This window comes from Syngnathoides biaculeatus, chromosome 5 (genome assembly GCF_019802595.1).
Source record: "Syngnathoides biaculeatus isolate LvHL_M chromosome 5, ASM1980259v1, whole genome shotgun sequence".
Classification (NCBI taxonomy): domain Eukaryota; kingdom Metazoa; phylum Chordata; class Actinopteri; order Syngnathiformes; family Syngnathidae; genus Syngnathoides; species Syngnathoides biaculeatus.
The window spans coordinates 24,589,429-24,611,020 of NC_084644.1; the positions used below are offsets into that span (position 1 = coordinate 24,589,429).

General features: G+C 43.8%; 1 protein-coding gene across 1 annotated transcript in view; it reads left to right on the top strand.

The window, feature by feature from the left end:
• The first annotated feature begins 1,445 nt into the window (after positions 1 to 1,445).
• The window catches only part of LOC133501325 (eukaryotic translation initiation factor 3 subunit H), a 71,356-nt gene continuing 51,209 nt past the window's right edge, over positions 1,446 to 21,592 (top strand). The window contains exons 1-2 of the mRNA XM_061821006.1: positions 1,446 to 1,616; positions 18,632 to 18,788. Of these exons, the coding sequence (XP_061676990.1) occupies positions 1,557 to 1,616; positions 18,632 to 18,788 (217 nt within the window). The 5' untranslated portion in view covers positions 1,446 to 1,556. The remainder of the gene's footprint in view (positions 1,617 to 18,631; positions 18,789 to 21,592) is intronic.

Genomic DNA, 21,592 nt, shown 5'->3' on the forward strand with positions numbered 1-21,592 from the left:
AGTTTGCATGTTCTCCCTGTGTCTGTGTGGGATTTCTCCGGGCACTCTGATTTCCTCCCACATCCCATAAACATACAAGATTATCCATCCATCCATCATTTTTAATGATACTTTATTAATGTGGTCAACATGGTGTGTTTTACCATTTAAATGATCAGAAAACAAAAACACAGTGGAATTGATGCAGTATATGGTTTGTCAACATTCCCATTCCAGGGTAAATTTGCCTCCATCATAAAAGCTTTTAGTAAAGTTCTAGCATTCGTAACAGTCTTGTAAGTGTAAAATCAAGTTAAGCATGGCCATTAATAATCCATCCATTTTCTTTGCTGCTTATCTTCACGAGGGTCGCGGGGAGTGCTGGAGCCTATCTCAGCTGTCAACGGGCAGGAGGTGGGGTACAACCTGAACTGGTGGCCAGCTAATCGCAGGGCACATGAAGACAAACAGCGGCACTCACAATCACACCGAGGGGCAATTTAGAGTGTCCAATTAATGTTGCATGTTTTTGGGATGTGGGAGGAAACCAGAGTACCCGGAGGAAACCCACGCAGGCACGGGGAGAACATGCAAACTCCACACAGGCGGGGCCGGGATCGAACCCGGGTCCTTAGAACTGTGAGGCCAACGCTGAACCAGCCGATCCACCTTGCCGCCCATACAAGATTAATTGGACACTAAATTGCACCTAGGTGTGATTGTGAGTGTGGCTGTTTGTCTCAATGTGCCCTGCGATTGGCTGGCAACCAGTTCAGTCTACCCTGCTTCCTGCACATTGACAGCAGGGATAGGCTCCGGCACTCCCGTGAGCATTGTGAGGATAAGCGTCTAAGAAAATGGATAGATGGATGGATGCTGTGAAGGGTATGGGAGAAACTCGTGGTACTGTGAATGTGAGTCTGCTTATAAGTCACGTAAGGTCTGGTGTACAAAACAATTCTTTTTATTCCCTTGTTAAGAGCAGTCTTTCTTTTATGATGCGTCGATTCCTCCACTTTCAACACCGTTTGACTTAAAGAGAAAAAAAATATATTGAAAAAAATCCCAAAGTCCTCAAAAAAAGTATTCAGAAAAACAGGATTTTTGTTGTTGCTGTTGTGGCAGCCGCTTCCATACTTCTACGAGAGTTCGAGGCATCATAAAACAACTAATACATTAGAAATAAAGAATTTTAATATAATAAAACAAAAGTCAACCGAATACATTAAAATAGAACAGAATGCTTAGTTTTTTTTAAAACGACGTTAGCAGTTCTTCTTCTTCATGTTGAATCTCTTTTTCCAAATCAATTTCACTTCAAATTTGAATGAAAACGTCCAGAAATAAATGTTCATTTTATAAACTCTAACAGAAACGGACGTACAATTTGACCACCAGCTACATACTGTAGTCTTATTACTTACGGAACTTTTCTTGACTAATGCATGCTCCTGCACGAACAGGAAGTGTCACTTGTAGCGGAAACGTCCATCATGAAAACTTGTCCCCCTTTTCCGCGTGTATCGGGTTGTCGGTAGACCTCAACGTCGCCGTGCTCTTGGTTTGTTACCGTTACAATGGCTTCTACTGGCGGCACCTTGGACTCTCCTGTGAAGCAGATCCAGATCGATGGTTTGGTCAGTGTCAATGCATGATTTCCTTTCTAGATTTCAACAGCAAATATAGGGAAATACCAGATGTGAATGCTTGCTTTCGCATAACCACCGGTGCGGTGAGATGCTAATCAGAGGTGCGTCATTTTTGCTCTAAATAATAAACATAGTTATCGGTGACTCGTTTATTTAGAGTACGTTTATGACTCATTACTGATGGAAAAATTATTGGTTTGTTTTTGTCAGGAACTTGTACGTTACACAGAATCAGGCTACTTGTTAGGCTTATGCTTAAAACACGAATATATATATATATATATATATATAATATATATATATATATATATATATATATCAGAATCAGCTTTATTGGCCAAGTGTGTAAAAACACAAGGAATTTTTCTCCAGCAGGTGCTTCCTTTGTATGACACGAAGGACAAAGAACAATGAGACAAGTAACAAGAACAAAGAAAAAGAGACATTTCTGTTTATAGGAACTATTCCTTGTAAGAGTCACAGATATATGTGCAAGATGTAAAGTCTTCTTCATTTAGAACAGGAAAGAGATGAGTGTGTCAACGTTCCACATAGTGTTAAGCTTGTACAGTGTCTTTATCCATTCGCGGTTTCCGTTTAAAAGACCAGTGCAATGACAATTGTGTAAACGGAGCAGTTTAAAGTGACAAATCGTGTAATAGTCTACAAAATATATTGCTAATACTAAAACTGATTGGAGAAGCAGGATGTGAGGGTGTCCCAACAATGGCACAAGGCAGAAAAATAGTAGGTTTGCTGATAAAGAATTTAATGACTTAATTGCCAGAAGGAAAAAAAAATGTTCTAATGCCTTCTAGTTTTGACTTGCATTGAGCTGTAGCGCTTTCCCGACGGAAGGAGCTGGAAGAGCTGGTGGCTAGGATGTAGAGGGTCCGAAAGGATCCTGCTCGCTCTGGACCTCGTTCGAGTTGCGTGCAAGTCTTCAATTGTGGGTAGAGTGCTGACAATCCGTTCAGCGGTTTTGATTGTCCGTCGCAGTTGGAGTTTGTCCTTTTTTGTGGTGGCCCAAAACCACACTGTGATGGACACAGTACTGATTGGATGACCGATGTGTAGAACTATCTCAGTAGCTCTTGTGACAGGCCATACTTCCTCAGAAGCCACAAGAACTAAATCCTTTGCTTGGATTTTTTGAGGATGGAGCTGATGTTCGTCTCCCAATTCAGGTCCTCTGAGATTAGTTCCCAAGAACTTCAAGGTCTTGATGGTTGACACAAGAAAGTTGGACAGGGGCAGGGACAGCTGTGGTGAAGGATGCCTCCTCAAGTCCACAATCATCTCTACAGTCTTTAGAGTGTTCAACGCCAGGTTGTGTTGGGCACACCAAAACGCCAGTCTCGCCACTTCCTGTCGATATGCAGATTTGTCGCTGTTCTTGATGAGGCTGATGATCGTGGAGTCTTCTGCAAACTTCAGGAGTTTTACAGTCGGATACCTTGAAATACAGTCGTTTGTGTAGAGCGAGAAGAGCAGAGGGGAGAGTACACAACCTTGGGGTGCCCCGGTGCCAATACTGCGTGGGGATGGTGTCCCCCAGCCTCACTTGCTGCGTCCTGCCCGTCAGGAAGTTATTGAGCCACCGGGAGATGGCAGGCAAGACGCTGAGCTGGAGAAGTTTGGAGAAAAGGAGTTCAGAGATAGATGCTGGTGTTAAACGCAGAGTTGAAGTCCACAAACAGGATCCTCGCATAGGTACCCTCGCTGTCGAGATGTTCAACATACAGGTCTGCTGATAATGTCGTCAACATCAGGGATGAGAATTTTCTGCCAATTGGAGGATTTCTGAGTTTTTCAGACCAAAATGACAATTCTCGAGATAAGCGCAAATCCGTTGAGAAAATTTCAGGGGGGGAGGACATAAACATTAACACTTGTTTGCGGCAGATTACTCGATTGGACAACAGAGTTATACAGTATAACGATCCAATCGTGTTAATGGTTAATCGAGTTTCACCATTGCCATGTACATGTGTTCTCGGTTCTCAGAAATCGCATTGTAACTTGTTAGTTAGCCAAGTAATGGCACGTGGGACTTAGATGGCGCGAACTGAACGACGGTGTGTTCAAAGTTTTGGGATTGCGAAAGTTTTAGAAAAAAAGGATGAAGATCGAGCGAGGGCAATTGACAAGGATGCTGGAATCCAAAACTTTTTCAGACGGGCATGGCTTGAAAAAAGTGTAACCGTGCAGATAGGACCGAAAACGGTATCAACATGTCTAACCGAACACATACAAAAAGTGGACATTGCGTCAAAGTGCTGTGGACTCGCATGTGCTTTGCTGAACATGTGTGGTGTTCATCAGAGTTTGACCAATCAAATGCGATCCTAAATGTGCAATGCCTTCCATCTCATCTCTGGGCTAGAGTGGACCCAGAGAAGCAAATGGTAGATGCGGTAGAAGAATAAATGAAAGTGGAAAAAAATAAGTTGTCTAAAATGAAATAGGGGAGAGTAGACATGTTTATTTTAGCGCATTAAAGAAAGGTTTATTTAATTAAATAAAAACATTTGTTTATACGCATGTTGAATAATTGCAGTGGAATTGATATCGCATAATTCAGCCATATCGAATGTTTCCCCAGTATTGTGCAGCCCTAATTCATAATTGACCTCATGTTTGTCTTCGAATTGATCGATAATACTCAATGGCAAGTGAGCTGTCCTATAAAAAATTTCCATCTGTTGTGTTTTATTGTTGACTCACGATTTGAAAAAATTGAGGCAAGAGAGTCCACTTCTCGATTGTATCCCTCAAATGTGCTGTGGAGTTAGTCACAACTAACTTGGGGTCTCAAGAACCTGTCTTTGGATGTGGGAAGTCAACATTCATACATTATATGGTTTCCTCCACGTACGATTGTGCTGCTCAATAAACACTGGTGTTGTAACGGGAGTTCATAATGTTCTAAGATTCTCTCAGCTCATTAATAACTGGACAGAGTACCCCAAGGTTCAGATGTATTAAAAAAAAATATTTCACACACAAAATCACTACTTTTCATGCCCAAATCAAGGTTAGTCGAAATGTTAAATTGGGTGACATTCAATATGTAAGAATAATAGTAAAGTATAGCCTTCGGCTGTCAAAAAAATGTGGTTAGTAAATTTAGTTGAAGAGACCTGCTTTAATGTTTCTCTGTAGTACCACAATGGAAACAGCAGAGGACAAACTTGCTTCACTTCCATTGAATTCGACTTTACCTCACTTATCCCCCAGCCCACCCTCCCACATGCACACTCCATGCAACTCACACTGCCATGGACACAAAGCAGCTCATTTACGCCATGTGCCTCAACACAGGACTCCAACGAGCCAGCTGCTGCCTTCCTTTTATCTTACTAATTAAAGTTGCCCTAGAGTCTTGGGACCCTAATTTCATATCTAAATATTTCACCTCAGTGTGTATTCTGTAAAGCTCTAATGAGATTTTCTTTACTTATTTTCCCATTTTCACCAACCAAACTTTTTAATTGTGGCAATTAAATTAAAAAACAGTGTAACCTCAATTGGAACCTTAGCGCTGAAGCAAATGTGTCAGTTTTAGGTAGTGAAGAGAAATACCTGAGTGCAGTGATGTGCAACATTTTCTCTTGTGTTGCATCATACGATCTGTCTGTCAGAGGTGTAGCTGCAGGGGTACCCTCAGACTGCAAACTCTTTGCTGTGTTGTACAAGTCTATTGTAACATTAATTTGAAGCCTGTCCACACTGTTGTTACCACGTAAGTGGAAAGCTGCTCAGTGAGGGCTTTGATCACAATCCTGCTGAAGTCAGAGTTGTTGTATATTTGGAAAATCCTGCTTTGTGCATAGTCTATAGGTTTCGTATGCTGAGTGCAAATCTATTAATATGTTTAAAATCATTGTTTTACAAGCAGTGCAGTTAATTGAATTCACACCACTACTGCAAAATTATGAATTCCCCAAAAAATCACAGAGGCTCTGTGTAATTTTTGACATAAATCCATAACCTTAAAATTTGCTCTATGTCTCTCCAAAAAAGTTTGTCATAGACTAAAAAAAAAAAAAAAACCCAAATGAGCACATTCATCTCACACTACCAATTTACAAATGTTTAACATGTTCCGTGTGGGCAAAAAAATATGTACAACTCAAATTTGGATTTTTTTTTTTTCAAAGGTGATGCTATAAATTTATTAATATCGTGCTACATGGTAAGGGACAATCAAACGTCCTCCCACTTCCTGCATGGATTGCACAATATCTTCCTAATTAGATTAAACCATATATTATCCAATTTATTTTAAACCTTTTAACCATTGAGTTTTTGATTGGTAGTTGCCAAATTAAAAGTTTAGTTTTGCCTTGATTATTTTTTGTTTCCATTTTCTCCCTACTGTTGTAGTTAATTGAATTTTCAGTACACGAATGATTTCGGCAAACTGGACCATATTCCTTGTTTTTTTTTTTTTTTTGCCCCAACATACTTTGTGAATAATGATGTTTCTATTGTGTCTCTAAATTCAGGGCATCTCATTTTGTCAGTCATTCATGATGTTTTAAAAAACCCTTTATCAACAACTTTTTTTTTTAACAATTAAAATGTATTATCAAAGCAACTACTGTACTTTATGTTAAAACGGTAAATGGTGTTCAGTGTCCACTAGATGGCGCTCCGACTCCAATGCAGTAAACATCTTTCCTGATGTTGTCCCAGTTATCTCACAGCCATTATTTGCAACAAGAATGGCGAAATACTGGGTTGGATTCATACCGCCGAAGCTCTTGAGCATGATATTGCTTTTACAGCAAAATCTTCTGCTTCTCACCGAGAATGTGTGAGAATTGCCATGTGTGTTCAATGGAGATTGAGAACAGTATATAACACTTGTTCTTAAATCCACTGCTTATAACAGTAGAATGTTTGTGGCTAGTTTCATCGTTTACGTGATTGTGGATACACATTTTTATTGATGGATAAACAGACTGGCTTTTGTATCAGTTTAACTCTTTGTTCAGCATGTACTTAAAATCTACAATTGAAGCCTGAACTATACATACACTGTGCAATAGCACATTTCTTTTTTTTTTTGGCCCACTGTCTGAAGTCAAATTGGACTAAACTTCTCCAGTCAATTAGGTTCACCAAAATTATTTGATTTTTTTTCAATGCCACAAACACTAGAAAATTTTATATCACGTTCTCCGAGATCAAAATTTTACATACACAAAAAATACCAGGTTTTTAAAGAACATGGGGATGCCCAGGTGATGAGGTCATGGCTTTAGGACCCCCTGATAGGTTAACTAACATAATGGACTGCACATCAGGGGATGTATTTAAGGCCACACCTCAAACATACTACTTTCTCGTTTGAACTCATAGGAAAATAAAAAGAAATCAACTAGGAAATCAGAGAGTCGTGGAGCTCCACAGGCTTGGGTGTAATTTCCAGATTCTAGAAGGTGCCACCTTCATCTCTTCAACTATACACAAGGATATACATGGGGATGTTCAGCCATCACACTGGTCTGGAAGGAGACTGGCTCTGTGTCCCAGAGATTAACGTGTTTTGGTGTAAATCCATCCCAGAACAAATACTAAAGACCTTGTGAAGAGGCTGGATGAAAATGGTAAAAAAGTGTAATTATCAACCTTTAAACGAGTCCCGCACCTCCATGGGCCCGAATGGCTACATACCAAGGACAGAGCCAAAGAATTACAGATTACAGTTTGCAAAAATACACCAAGACAAAGATCCTCCGGAGACATGTCCTCTGTCGGATGAAACTATGGAGCTGTGAAGCCATTATGACCAATGTTACATCCGGAGGAAAAAGGGGGGACGCTTGCAGACCTGGGAACACCAAAGCGACTGTGAAGCACGGTGGTGGCAGCATCATGTTGTGGGGCTGTTTTGGTGCATGAGAAACTGGATCTCTTTATAAAATAAGCGGAATCTTGAAGAAAGAACATTACATTGAGATATTAAGGCAACGTATCAAGACATCAGTCAGGAAGCTAAAATTTGGGTGCAAATGAGTCCAAATGGACAGTGACCCTAAGCATACTGCCAAAATGGTTAAAAAGTGGCTTGAGGATAACAAAGTTAATGTCTTGGAGTGGCCATAACAAAGCCCAGATATGAATCCCATCAAATATTTGTGGAAAGATCTGAAAACCCGTTTACAGCTGGGATAGGCTCTTGCAGTCTTGCAACCCTTGTGAGCATAAGTGGGAAAGAAAATGGATTGATGGATGGATGAAGTAAAATAAATGCGAAAGGATGACGTATCAAGGGAGAAAACATTTGAGGATTTCCATCCATCCAGCCATCCATTTTCTTAGCCGCTTATCCTCACGAGGGTCGTGGGAATGCTGGAGCCTATCCCAGCTAACCCACCCTGAACTGGTTACCAGCAAATCGAAGGGCACATAGAGACAAACGGTCACACTTTTTTTTTTTTTTGTATTTTAGCAAATACTAAAAAAGTGGATGTACAGCTAGGGTGACAACTGGTTAGAATGTTGGGCTCACAGTTCTGAGATCCGTGATTCGAATCTTGCCCCCGCCTGTTTGGACCGAGTTTGCATGTTCTCCCCATGCCTGCGTTCGTTTTCTGCAGAAACTCTGGTTTTCTCCCACATCCCAAAAAAATGCATTCATTGGAGACTCTAAATTGCCCCTCGGTGTGATTGTAAGTGCTACTGTTTGTCTATCTCTATGTGCGCTATGATTGATTGGCTGTCAACCAGTCCAGGGTGTACCATGCCTTCTGCCCGGTTATAGCTGGAACAGGCTCCAGCACTCCTGAGTCCTTGTGAGGATAAGTGGCTTAGAAAATGGATGGATTTCAGAATCAGCCTTAAGATATTATTGCGCTGGCCCTAGTATTTACCAGTGCTAAATCATCTGGGGCACACAGTGCACTGTTTATACTCTTCTTATATTGGTATATGAGTAAAAATAAGAAAACAAGATGCCAAAATGCATCTGTTTTCTTATAGCAATGTTTTTTTTTTTTTTTTAAACTGACCAGGTTGCGATCAATGTTAGAGGTTCCACAAGCATAGTTTAGAAATGTGGTGGTGTTTTAAAACACTCTGTGGAGGCACCATGTTGTGATTCCTTATAAGCTTCTTGCTTCATCAAACACTGTATATGGACTTTGGAGATCTTTGGGATATAGGGAAGGCAAAAGCCCCTAATTTCCAATTTGAGGCACTGCACAGAAAATGGTACTGTTTGGCCCAAGGTATCCGTGTTGAATTTTATGGAAAAGCTTTAGCAAGCTTCACAGATCACAAAATTTGGCCAATCCCAAACAACCATTGCACAGCTTGTCCTCAGTCTGTACATCACAGAATGTATCAGATGGATTTTTATTTTTGAAAGTTTTTTTCCCCCCCATCTCCACCCCCATCAAATCTGTAACAAATCCACCAAACAGGAAGCAAGGGCATTTCTTGGCACCCATTTAATGTGATGTGCCATAATTTATAGACTCCAGATGCGTTTCCTCAGGACGTCCAAAAACCTCGAGGTGGCCATGAAAAATCAGACAACTTTTTACGCCCTATTTGACAGCCAATTTCTGTTGACATTAAAGTAACTTTGTTTTTACTGACTGAAAAGGATCATTTACTATACTGACTAGAGTTAAATTTAATTGGTATGTCTGTTCAACCAACTGTCCATAATCTTTAAATTTGGTCATTTTGTATCTGAGATGTAGCCTGGATGTTTTTCATGTAATCAGATTAGTATAATAGACAGAGAAACTGAAAGGAAGATGAGACAAGGTTAACTAGACAAGAGTCACAGGATTGTTTGTAGTTTTCGTTAATCAATAAGAAATTACAGTGCCTTGTGAAAGTATTCGGCTCCCTTAAACTTTTCAACCTTTCATCACATTTCAGGCTTGAAACATAAAGATATAAAATAATATTTTTTTGTCAAGAATCAACAACAGGCCAAGCAATGTACCATGATCCTCTGCTGCCAGGCATCACGAATTGAAACGATGAGTTGTGTGTGTGTGTGTGTGTGTGTGTGTGTGAGAGAGAGAGAGAGAGAGAGAGAGAGAGAGAGAGAGAGAGAGAGAGAGAGAGGAGAGAGAGAGAGAGAGAGAGAGAGAGCGAGAGAGAGAGAGAGAGCTGAGAGAGAGAGAGAGAGAGAGAGAGAGAGAGAGAGAGAGCTCTCTCTCTCTCGCTCTCTCTCTCTCTCTCTCTCTCTCTCTCTCGATCGGCTAGCGAGAGAGAGAGAGAGAGAGACTTGAACCCAGGTTAAGAACTTATTCACCAGTGCGATGTTGTCCGTGAAATTTTAATTTGATGAGTTCAAAGTAAACTAAGCATTTCAGCACAGGGAAAAACCTCACCATAAATAAATTTATGATTTTTGTTCAGTCATCATTCCTACTTAAAAAACAATATTTCAGAAATCCTGCCTGTGTATCTAAATGAGCACAATTGTACACTGCATGCCTGTCATTTGAATGAAAGTGTAAACTATATTGTCATGATCCTGGATTCCAGCCAGGGCTGGGCGTGGCCGTCTAATCGGAAGGGTCACACCTGCGCCTCATGACCTCCGATTAGACCCAGTACATATAGGACCCGGGGGACGACAGAGACTCTGCTAGATCGTTGCCTCTCATGCCTCGTTCCCGCACTACCGTACTCCTGACGTCTACCTCCCGTGTACCGACCAACGCCTGTCTCCCGACCTACCCCGTAAGCCTGCCGTTACTGATCTTGCTGCTTGTTTGGACTGACCCCCTGGTAACCGACATTGGAACGAATAAAGGCTTATTCCGCACTGCTTACCTCTCACCTGAGTCGTGCATTTGGGTGCACCCCCGAGTCTCGTCCGTGACAGAACGATCTAGCCAAGAACATGGACCCAGCCGACTCTGAAGCCATTCGCCGTGCGCTGCAAGTGCAGGGAAAACGCCTGGGTGAGCAAGAGGCTGCGCTCCAGGGTATGACTCACCAGATCCAGGAGCTCTGCACCCATCTGCAACCGTGGCTAGCCTCCCAAGCTAGCGCGGCCGCTCCTGTGCCTCCCCGTGCCACCATCACTCCGCTCTCTCGACCAGAGCGGTTCTGAGGTGACTCCGGTAACGTCAAGCCCTTCCTGGCGCAGTGCGATCTCCACTTTGAGCTGCAAGCTTCCGCTTTTCCCACGGACCGCTCCCGGATCGCCTTCGTCATTTCCCACATGACAGGCAGGGCGGAGACATGGGCCACCGCTGAGTGGAGCCGTAACTCGGAGACCTGCCGCTCATGGGCGAGCTTCGTCTGCGCGCTCACCCAGGTGTTCCAGTATGCGGCTCCGGAACGCCAGGCGGCGTCGTCACTCATGACAATTAGCCAGGGGCGTCGCCGCGTGTCCGACTACGCCATCGAGTTCCGGATTCGGGCTGCCGAGAGCCGCTGGAATGAGGAAGCCCTCCATGACGTGTTTTACGAGGGACTGTCCCCACAGATCCGTGGTCACCTCGTGGCCATGGATCTTCCGCCTTCGCTTAACTCCCTCATCGCATTGGCCCTCAAGGTGGACCAGTGCCTCACCGTGCAGAGACAGATGGAGGGCCTGAGGGAGGAGGAGAGGGAAAGTCGCAGTCCGGTTGTTTCCGCTTCCCGGCCACCCGTGTTGTCAGCTTCACCGGAAGCCATGCAAGTGGAGGGGCTTGGCAGCTCAGCGGAGGAGCGCTTACGTCGGCGACGAGAGGGACGCTGTTTTTACTGCGGGCGTTTGGGACACTTGATCGCCTGTTGCCCGACTCGACCAGGGCATTCTGACATCAGGATCGCTACTCCGGTGAGTGTGCGGTACACCACGACTGGGTCAGGGAGGTCCCTCCTTCACCTCACCTTGGGAACGGACTCCCGTTCATGCTCTGTGACGGCTTTCATAGATTCTGGGTTGGAAGCAAACCTGATAAATCCCCGCGTGGTCGAGGAGCTGGGGGCAGCAACCTTTCCCACGCAACGTTTTCGTCACGCCTATGCCGCCAACGGCAAGTTCCTTTGTCGGGTTACACATCGCACTCAGACGCTACGTATGAGCTTTCCGGACGCTCACTCGGAGCGTATTAGCTTTCATGTCTTCGACGCACGTAGTAGCGACATCATCTTGGGCAGCCCGTGGCTCAAAGAACATAATCCGCACATAGATTGGACCACGGGTCAGATCAAGACTTGGGGAGAGGACTTTCTCAGTCGCTGTGTCGCTGTCCGGAGAGACATGGGTATTCAAGTTGCGCCGGTTCGGCTAACAGAACCTAGTACCGCCCTGGACCTGACCGCATTGCCCTCCTGCTACCATGACCTACGGGAGGTCTTCTCTGAATCTAAAGCAAAGTCTCTGCCGCCACATCGGTCATACGACTGCGCGATTGAACTCCTGCCAGGCACCTCACCTCCCAGAGGGAAACTCTTCTCTCTAACCGGACCAGAGCATCAACCCATGAGATCCCGGGAAGGTCGATGCGGTGCTGCGGTGGCCTACCCCCACCAACAGGAGGGACGTACAGAGGTTTCTGGGATTTGCCAATTTTTAGAGGAAATTCATAAGGAACTTCAGTTCCGTGGCCGCTCCTCTGCATTCGCTCACCTCGCCACATACCCTCTTCGACTGGTCCGGGACCTGCCAGGAGGCCTTCAGCAGGCTCAAGGCAAGTTTCACTACTGCGCCCGTTCTCATTATTCCGGACCCAGATAACCAGTTTGTGGTGGAGGTGGATGCATCGAATTCAGGAATCGGAGCAGTCTTGTCGCAGAGGAGTCCCAGGGATGGAAGGATCCACCCGTGCGCATTCCTGTCGAGAAAGTTGACCCCGGCAGAGAGGAACTACGACATGGGAGATAGGGAACTGCTGGCGGTCAAGAGCGCGTTGGAGGAGTGGCGGCACTGGCTGGAGGGCTCGCAAATACCGTTCGTTGTCTTCACGGACCATAAGAACCTTGAATACCTGAAGTCTGCGAAGAGGTTGAACGCCCGTCAGGCCAGGTGGGCCCTATTTTTCACCCGCTTCCACTTTAAGGTGTGTTTCCGCCCAGGCTCCAAAAACGGCAAGCCGGATGCACTCTCGCGGATCCACGAGGGAGGGCGCACGGATTCAGACGCCGCTACTATCCTGCCAGCGGGGTGCTTCGTGGCCGGTTTCACCTGGGCGATCGAGTCGCGGGTGAAGGAGGCTCTGGGAGAGACACCGTCACCCGCGGATTGTCCGTCGGGCCGCCTGTTCGTCATCCCATCTCTGCGGGGAGACGTCATCAACTGGGCCCATACCAACAAGACGGTCTGCCACCCGGGTATGGCGAAGACACGTTCAGTGGTCGAACAAAGGTTCTGGTGGCCTAACCTCAGCAAGGACGTAAGGGAGTTCGTCAACGCCTGCCCGGTGTGTGCTGCCAATAAGACTTCCCGCCTACGGCCTGTTGGTGAGTTGCAACCCCTGTCCATCCCCTTTCGTCCGTGGTCACACATCGCGCTGGACTTCGTCACCGGCCTGCCGCCTTCTCAAGGGAACACAGTGGTGCTGTCCATAGTGGACCGTTTTTCCAAGATGGTCCACTTCGTGCCGCTTCCGAAGATCCCGTCGGCCAAGCAGACAGCCCAGTTGGTATTAGACGAGGTCGTCCGTTACCACGGCCTACCCCAGGACATCGTTTCGGACAGGGGTCCGCAATTCAGCGCCCGTTTCTGGAAGGAGTTCTGTAACCTCATTGGTGCTTCAGCAAGTCGGACATCGGGTCATCACCCAGAGTCTAACGGCCAGACTGAGAGGATTAACCAGGAATTAGAGACCGGTCTTCGATGTCTGGCATCCAGGGACCAGAGCACGTGGAGCCAGCACATCAAGTGGGTGGAGTATGCCCATGAGCAGCGCCTACAAGGCCGCAGCAGACCGCAAGAGGAGGGCCGCACCAGAGCTCAGAGTGGGACAGCGAGTGTGGCTCTCCACCAAAGATCTCCCGCTGCGGACGGAATCCCGCAAACTTGCTCCCAGGTTCGTTGGCCCGTTCCCTGTTTCCAAGGTTATTAACCCGGTCGCCGTCTCGTTGAAACTGCCCAGGTCGATGAGGGTGCACCCTACGTTCCACATCAGCAGACTTCGCCCGAATCGCACGTCGTCGCTGGCTCCTCCGCTCAAGTCCCCCTCGCCCCCCCCCATGGTCGACGGTGGGTTGGTGTACACCGTGCGCCAGTTGCTGTCTTCCCGCCGCAGAGGGAGGGGGGTCCAGTACCTGGTGGACTGGGAGGGATATGGCCCGGAGGAGCGCTCTTGGATCCCCTCCCGCTTCGTCGTGGACCGCTCCCTCATCAGGGACTTTCACGCGGCTCACCCTGATGCACCTGGGCCGTCCAGAGCCGGCCATTGAGGGGGGGTACTGTCATGATCCTGGATTTCAGCCAGGGCTGGGCGTGGCCGTCTAATCGGAAGGGTCACACCTGCGCCTCATGACCTCCGATTAGACCCAGTACATATAGGACCCGGGGGACGACAGAGACTCTGCTAGATCGTTGCCTCTCATGCCTCGTTCCCGCACTACCGTACTCCTGACGTCTACCTCCCGTGTACCGACCAACGCCTGTCTCCCGACCTACCCCGTAAGCCTGCCGTTACTCATCTTGCTGCTTGTTTGGACTGACCCCCTGGTAACCGACATTGGAACGAATAAAGGCTTATTCCGCACTGCTTACCTCTCACCTGAGTCGTGCATTTGGGTCCACCCCCGAGTCTCGTCCGTGACAATATCTATTACAGAACCTCGAGGTGGCATTGGCATATTGGAATGAAAGCATACACCTTTTTCATAACCTCTCGGAGGCATACTGGAAAAGTGCACACGTTTTTCATAACCTAGGGCAGGCATCGGCAACCCGCGGCTCCCAAGCCCTGATTAGGTCTTTGTGTTTTCTCTAAGTATTCTAGTTTCATCCCACATTCCAAAAACATAGATGCATGCTCTGTTTATTGAAGAAGACATTGTCCTTAGGTGTATAAATGGTTGTGTTTGTCTGTGCCCTGCGATTGGCTGGCATCCAGATCAAGGCCTCTCGCCTGTGCTGCAGCAGCTGGGATAGGTTTCAGCAGACCGATGACCCAAAAGAAGACAAGTTGGAGAGAAAATTAATAGATGGTTGGAAAAAGTACAGCTTTCGCTTACACAAGCTACACTGGAACAACCCAATGTTAGGCTTGCCTCTTTTGCTATACTTTTGTAACTTTAAGACCGGTTTTGGTCTTTATGTGAGTGAAAGAAGAGTTATAGTGTAAATTTAAGGAAGCCATTGTAGACCATAGAGTACAACTGTTTGTGCACAATTAAATTTTAAGCTTGTTGATTTATACCACGGGTGAACAGCTGGTTAGACCGTTGGCCTCACAGTTCTGAGACTGGGGTTCAAATCTCGGCTGTGTGGAGTTTACATGTTCTGCCCTTTCCTGCGTGGGTTTTCTTCGGGTTCTCCCAATTTCTTCCTATGTCCAAAAAATATGCATTAATTGGAGATTCTAAATTACCCTTAGGTGTGATAGTGAGTGTGAATGGTTGTTTGTTTTTATGTGCCCTGCGATTGTCTGGCAACAAGTTCAGCGTGTACCCCGCCTCCTGCCCGAAGATGGCTGGTATAGGCTCCAGCACTCCTGCGACCTTAATGAGGATAAGCAGCTCAGAAAAAGGAAGAATTGATGTATACCATGCTATCCATTTATCTATCTTGGCTCTCTACATGAGTTGTGCACACTAGATTTTCTACTTGCTGCTTAGCTACATCAATAAAACAGTGTCTAGATGTCTGTGCACAAAGGCAAACACATAGAGCTTCCTTCCGAGTTTTGCACAAACATGGTGATTTACAGGATTTCCCGTCAATACAAGATAGAGGGTTTTCTACAGCAGGAAGCAAGCACAACAAATCCATGGAACTTTCCTTCTTCATTTTCCTCTTGCAAAGGACAGACATCTGTTTTTCCTCTGTTCATCTGTTTAGGTATTTATTTGGATTTGAGAATTTTTAGATTGGGCTAGTTGGCCTTTAAGCATGTGGATATTTTTTGTTGTCCTGCTTCATTCTTAATTTTTTCATTGCCATAATAACCTCCAACAATAACTAAAAAGAATTGCGTGGACAGTCTCGTAAATTGCAACTTTATACATGTAACTCTTTGTAATTGAAGGACTGCTCCTCAATTTGATCTCCGTTGATTTCCTTTTAGATCACCTAAATGCTATCTTTATCGTAACATACACTATATTCTATAGTCTGTCATTCTCACTTTTTTTTATAGAGATTTGTAACTTGATGATAAAAGCCACAAGGTTGATGTGCTTTTTCTCTTTAGCCCACTGGTGGTCTTACTCATGACCTTCCAACACCCTTTAGCTCCATCTCATTTTTTCCCTTTAGTTTTGATCAGAGAAGCCAAGGGAGGCAGGCAGTGAAATTTATTTTCCTCCTCATTCCAAGCCATATCATCTCTCTCTTTCCACCCCTAGCTCTTATACTTGTTGGGTGACAGATCCAACACACCAGTGGAATAAATCATGTGCTTGGACAGATTTCTGTGCATGCTTGTGTGTGAGAGGTTGCTGACACCACTGGGGTTCACTCATGATTTTGATTGGTGTTTTTGTTGTCGTGAGCCTGGCTCCAGGACTGCCACCCCCTTTTCCACTGTATGTGTGTATTATTAATACCTTTTTCTATGACCTGCCCACACAGTTATCAGTGTGATTTATGCCCCGTATTCTCCACGCTGTACTTGGAGCCTGTTTGCTACCTTTTCATTTAGATGCTTTGCTTTCCTTATTCTCAACTGTTTGGCTGTGGCTTGTTTTAGTTTGCTAAATGCTGATTGTGCAAACGTGTTCTGAAAGAGGCCAGAGCTTACTACTGCTGAAACACATGTAAACACATGGCACATGTAAATATGCTATGCATTTGAGGGTCACATCTACGGATGTACTTATAAATGTTTGAGGGACACAAACACATGGATACAATATTTGCATATTCTTCTTATTTTCCTTTCAGCTTGTCCCGTGAGGTCGCCACAGCGTGTCATCTTTTTCCATCTGAGCCTATTTCATGCATCTTTTTCTCAAACACCCACAATCCTCATGTCCTCCCTCACCACATCCATCAACCTTTTCTTTGGTCTTCCTCTCACTCTTTTGTCTGGCAGCTCCATCCTCAGCACCCTTCTACTAGTATACTCACTCTCTCGCATCTGGACATGTTCATACCATCGAAGTCTGCTCTCTTGAACCTTGTCTCCAAATTATCCAACTTTGGCTGTCCCTCTAATGAGCTGATTTCTAATCCTATCCAACCTGCTCACTCCGAGCAAGAACCTCCACATCATTTCTGCCACATACAGCTCTGCTTCCTGTCATTTCTTCAGTGGCACCGTCTCTAATCCGTACATCATGGTCGGCCTCACCACTTTTTTTTATAAACTTTGCCCTTCATCCTGGCGGAGACTCTTCTGTCACATAGAACACCAGACACCTTCCACCAACTGTTCCACCGGCCAGCTTTCTAGAACGCGCCTTTATGTGCGTGTGCACAACATTTTGGTCACACCTGAATCACGCGACGCGACGATGTCTAGTCTAACGTATTTTTTGAGGGGGAAGGTACGCCGTCACACGATCAAGCAAAACTGCCTCGCGATTGACGCATTGAGCACCTGTGATGTAGCTGAATTTCCATTGACATGGGTCATGATGTTGATGATTTTCAACGTAAATGTGCTTGCAGTACGTGAAGCACCTCGGAACATGTGCTTTTGGCATCACTTCCGTACATACTCAGTACGGATAACTTGCATTTCCTGTTTCCGGGTGAATACTGATTGTTTAGGAGCTGGGTTGTTTTGTTCACGTTTATGAAATGAACACGTAAATTAATGTCAAGACTATATAAAATAAGTGATGACTTTCAGTATCTGTTTTTTTCTACTCATAACAAATTTTACGCGCGTGAATTTTCGTGCTCGACTGTAGATTTGCGAGTGCGATGGCTGCGCGGGCGTGAATGCGCTCGTCAAATGTGAGTGACTGGTTGCGGGTGTGTGTTATGTTTGTAATTATGAGTGTACCCGTTTAAGAGTGGAGGGGGCGGTGTCAGGTAAACTAGGAGGTAGAAGTAGCCTGAGTAGCAGCTCATTGTTAGAGACAGTGTGCTTCCATGTTAAAAAAAAAAACGTCAGGCTGTAGTTCACTGCGCTGGATCGGTTTTCATGTGCGCTGAGAGTGTGCGCAATTGTGGAGTGGCACAGCTTAAAGGGAACATTGGTCAAGACTACACAAAATAAGTGACATCTTTCAATAGCTATGTATTTCTACTCGGAACAAATTTTACATGCGTGATTTTTCGTGCTCGACAGTAGATTTGCGAGTGCGATGGCGCGTCGAATCACAGTCACTGGGATAACCTTAGTGACGGACGTAAGCCTATAAAATTAACTTTAAACCTTCAGAAAGAGTGATTCAAAGCATGCAGTTTCATGGCATCTTGCTGACGGACCTGATTTCGATAGTCAGCCAGTGTGACATTTTTACTCACTGTGCCTTGAATTAAATCAACTACATTTTACTAGTGTGTGCGTGTGTATGTACAATGACTGAGGATCAGACAGTATAGTTTAAATTGAAAGCTGCTTGGTCAATTTGTAAATTGTCAGTCTTGATCAGTGAGTCATTAAAAAATGACAAATACTTAATATTCTAATGTAGCTTTTTTCTACTTCAACTGTTAGCGGGCATGCTCAAATTGAATCCTTTAAAAAGTGGTGAGAATAGTGTGAAAAGTCAAAGCCTCACATTCATCCAATCTCACACACACATTCATACATCAATGTATTTATATGCCCACTGATTCTGTAGGCCCTCTTTTACTACAGAAGTCTAGAAGGTATGAGAGAGAGTTGGTAAAAGGAAATTTAGATTTTTATTCGCACTGTTGCAATATTAATATTGCTGGTTCGTTCACACAGGTGGTGCTGAAGATCATAAAGCACTACCAGGAAGAGGGCCAGGGGAGTGAGGTTGTTCAGGGCGTCCTGCTAGGCCTGGTGGTTGATGACCGGCTGGAGATCACCAACTGTTTCCCCTTCCCGCAGCACACGGAGGATGATGCTGACTTTGATGAAGGTAAATTTTTCAAAATATTGCATTGCTCTATAGATGAAAATAAATGCATGCACCTTCAAAAATATGTTCACTTTAATCACACAACTCAACTACACCTGCGAGCTTTACAGTTAATTTTTAGACCGCAAAGTTTTTTTGTGTTTTGTATTTTTGTCTTTATGTGAGCAGCTTGAATATTGAAGTGAACAGATTGATGCCTGATGCAGTTTTCTTTGTCATTCATCTTGTCCACATAGTAATCTTTTGTCCAAAGACAGATAAATAATAAAGCGGCCTTATCTGTACCTTTTTAAACCTTTTGAAACAACTCGATCCAATTGTACTGTTGTTTAGTGTTCCCTCATTAAATGCATAGGTTACGTCCCAAAAATACCCATGTTCAGTCAAATCCATGAAGTAGAAGTTGATTTTCCTCGCACTATTTTTTTAATTCTGTTCATTATATTTATACGTTTTGTTGTTTACAGCACAGTTGTCAAACTTGAGGGCCAGATCAGGCCCATTGCATGATTTTATGCGGCCTGCTGAGGCAAATCATGTGTATCAACTTTCCATGATATTTGTTAAAATATGTACCAAAAATTAAAATGTTCACATCATAAATGATAACGTTGAGATATCAGAAGCATTTTTGTGTTGCCAAACAGCAATATTTGAAAAACCCATTAACACTTGATTTTTGATTCCAAAACTACTTCATAAATTTAATGTGTAAATATGATGAGGCAGTAAAAGATTTTTATGGTTTCACAGTCATAGCGGCCCTCTGAGGGAAACCGTAAGTACAATCTGGTGACAAAAATTTGTTTGGCCCCACTGCTTTACAGAGTGTTTTTTTCATTTACAGTATTTTTTCATTTACTGTGCATGTTTTTTTTTCATTTGCAGTAATTTCTTTTAAGTATTTTTTTCTTTTTTTTTTTTTTTTAAGCTGTTAAACCCCTAACAACACACTTTATAAACTTTTCACACAGGTATTAACATGTTCTCGTATTTCTTGTTAAAACTCTCAAAGTTCAAACTTTCATAGTTCAATGATTAAAGTCCTCTGGATTTTCCCGGAATTTTAAAATTTTCATGAAAATTTCTCCGTAAAATTGAGGAAAAATTGCCTAAAATTGATCCACATATTAGTTGACAACATTGAACAGACATGCGTTAGAGTTTGTTGTCTTGCTTTCACGAGCGTAGCCATGTTGAGGCACTATCACTAGTAGCAGTAACGCCCCCCCCCCTCGCATTCTCTCAAGACGTCGCTTAGTTTGTGTGGTCTTGACATTAATTTACGTGTGTATTTCATGAACGTTGTTAACTAAACAATCATGCTCCAAAACAACCGGTATTCACCTGGAAACAGGAAATGCAAGTTAACTGTACTGAGCATGTACGGAGCGTGTACCAAAGCGCATATTCAGAACTGCTTCACATAATGCGAACGCATTTACGTCGAAAGTCATCAACATAATGAGCCATGTCAAAGGAAATTAAATTACACTCGGGGTGCTCATTGCGTCGATGGAGAGGCACTGTGGCGGTGTAAAAAAACAAAAAAACAACAGACTATCATCCACCTTGTCGCTTGATTCAAGTGTTGTCAATAAGTTGAGCGCGTACACATAAAGGCACGTTCTAGCAAGCCAGCCTCCTATTTACGGCAGTCCTGTGATGCCCCCCCCCCACAACCTTACGTCACGATCGCCAACAGGAATGTTGTTCCAATGTATCGCTAGCTTGTTGCCACGAAAGCCGATTGTTGAACTAAACTTTCAGCATTATCAAAACATTGCGAGGATAGACCGTTCTTGTTTATTCCTTGACAGGCCAGTGCATTTAACTTTTCTTCAGATAAAGTTTGTTAGATTTATTAATGAAAAATTTTAAATACCGTTTTATATCATGTTCTACTAATATAAGTTGAAATTGGAAATGATCATTTCCGAGTTTTAAATTTTAGTTTTCTATTTATGTATTTGTTTATTTAATTTTTAAATTACATTTATGTTATATTAATCATTTAAGTTATTTTCAGGCCATCTCTAATCACACCCGGAACTTTATCTGCGAGCATGACTGACCACACCCGTACATTTTTCAAATGTGAGTGACTGTAAGTAAGTTTCTTTCGGCTTGTCCCCTGAGGGGTCGCCACAGCGTGTCATCTATATATATATATATATATATAAATATTAATGGCAACTGATTATACTATTAGTATTACTAGATCTATATCTAAGATAGTGAGCAATGTGGTCGAGTGTATCAGTACACTGTGACGTAATAAATTTGAGACTTAAACGTTAATCGTAATTACTACAGATCAATTCCTTTAACATGTTTTGCTGTACGGTATAGAAATTCTCGGATATATTTTCATGTATATTCTATATCTATACAATAATCTGTATAATGTGGGGAATATTACAATTTTAGATGTCTTTTTACTGAATAGTTCACTCAATTGATTTGTCTTGATATAAACTGGTATATTTTAACCATATTTTAATGACAAATGTGATTTTGTGCTATCCAGTGATAGTGGCATGGGGGGCAAAAAAATCTGGGCTTGGCCCTGGTGGAACTTCTGCCCAATTTTTTTTTTTTTTTTTTTTGGTCAGGACTTAGAAATTTTACTTTCAATTTGTGTCTGAATTTTGTTCATAGATCTCGCCAGAATGCACCACAGCCATACTTTTTTTCAAAAATTTCCCGGTGGGGGCATGACCCTGGACCCCCCTAGCAGAACTTCACTCCCTCAGTGCATTTAGATTTTCAGGAATTTTCACGAAAGTTCACTTTCATCTCTA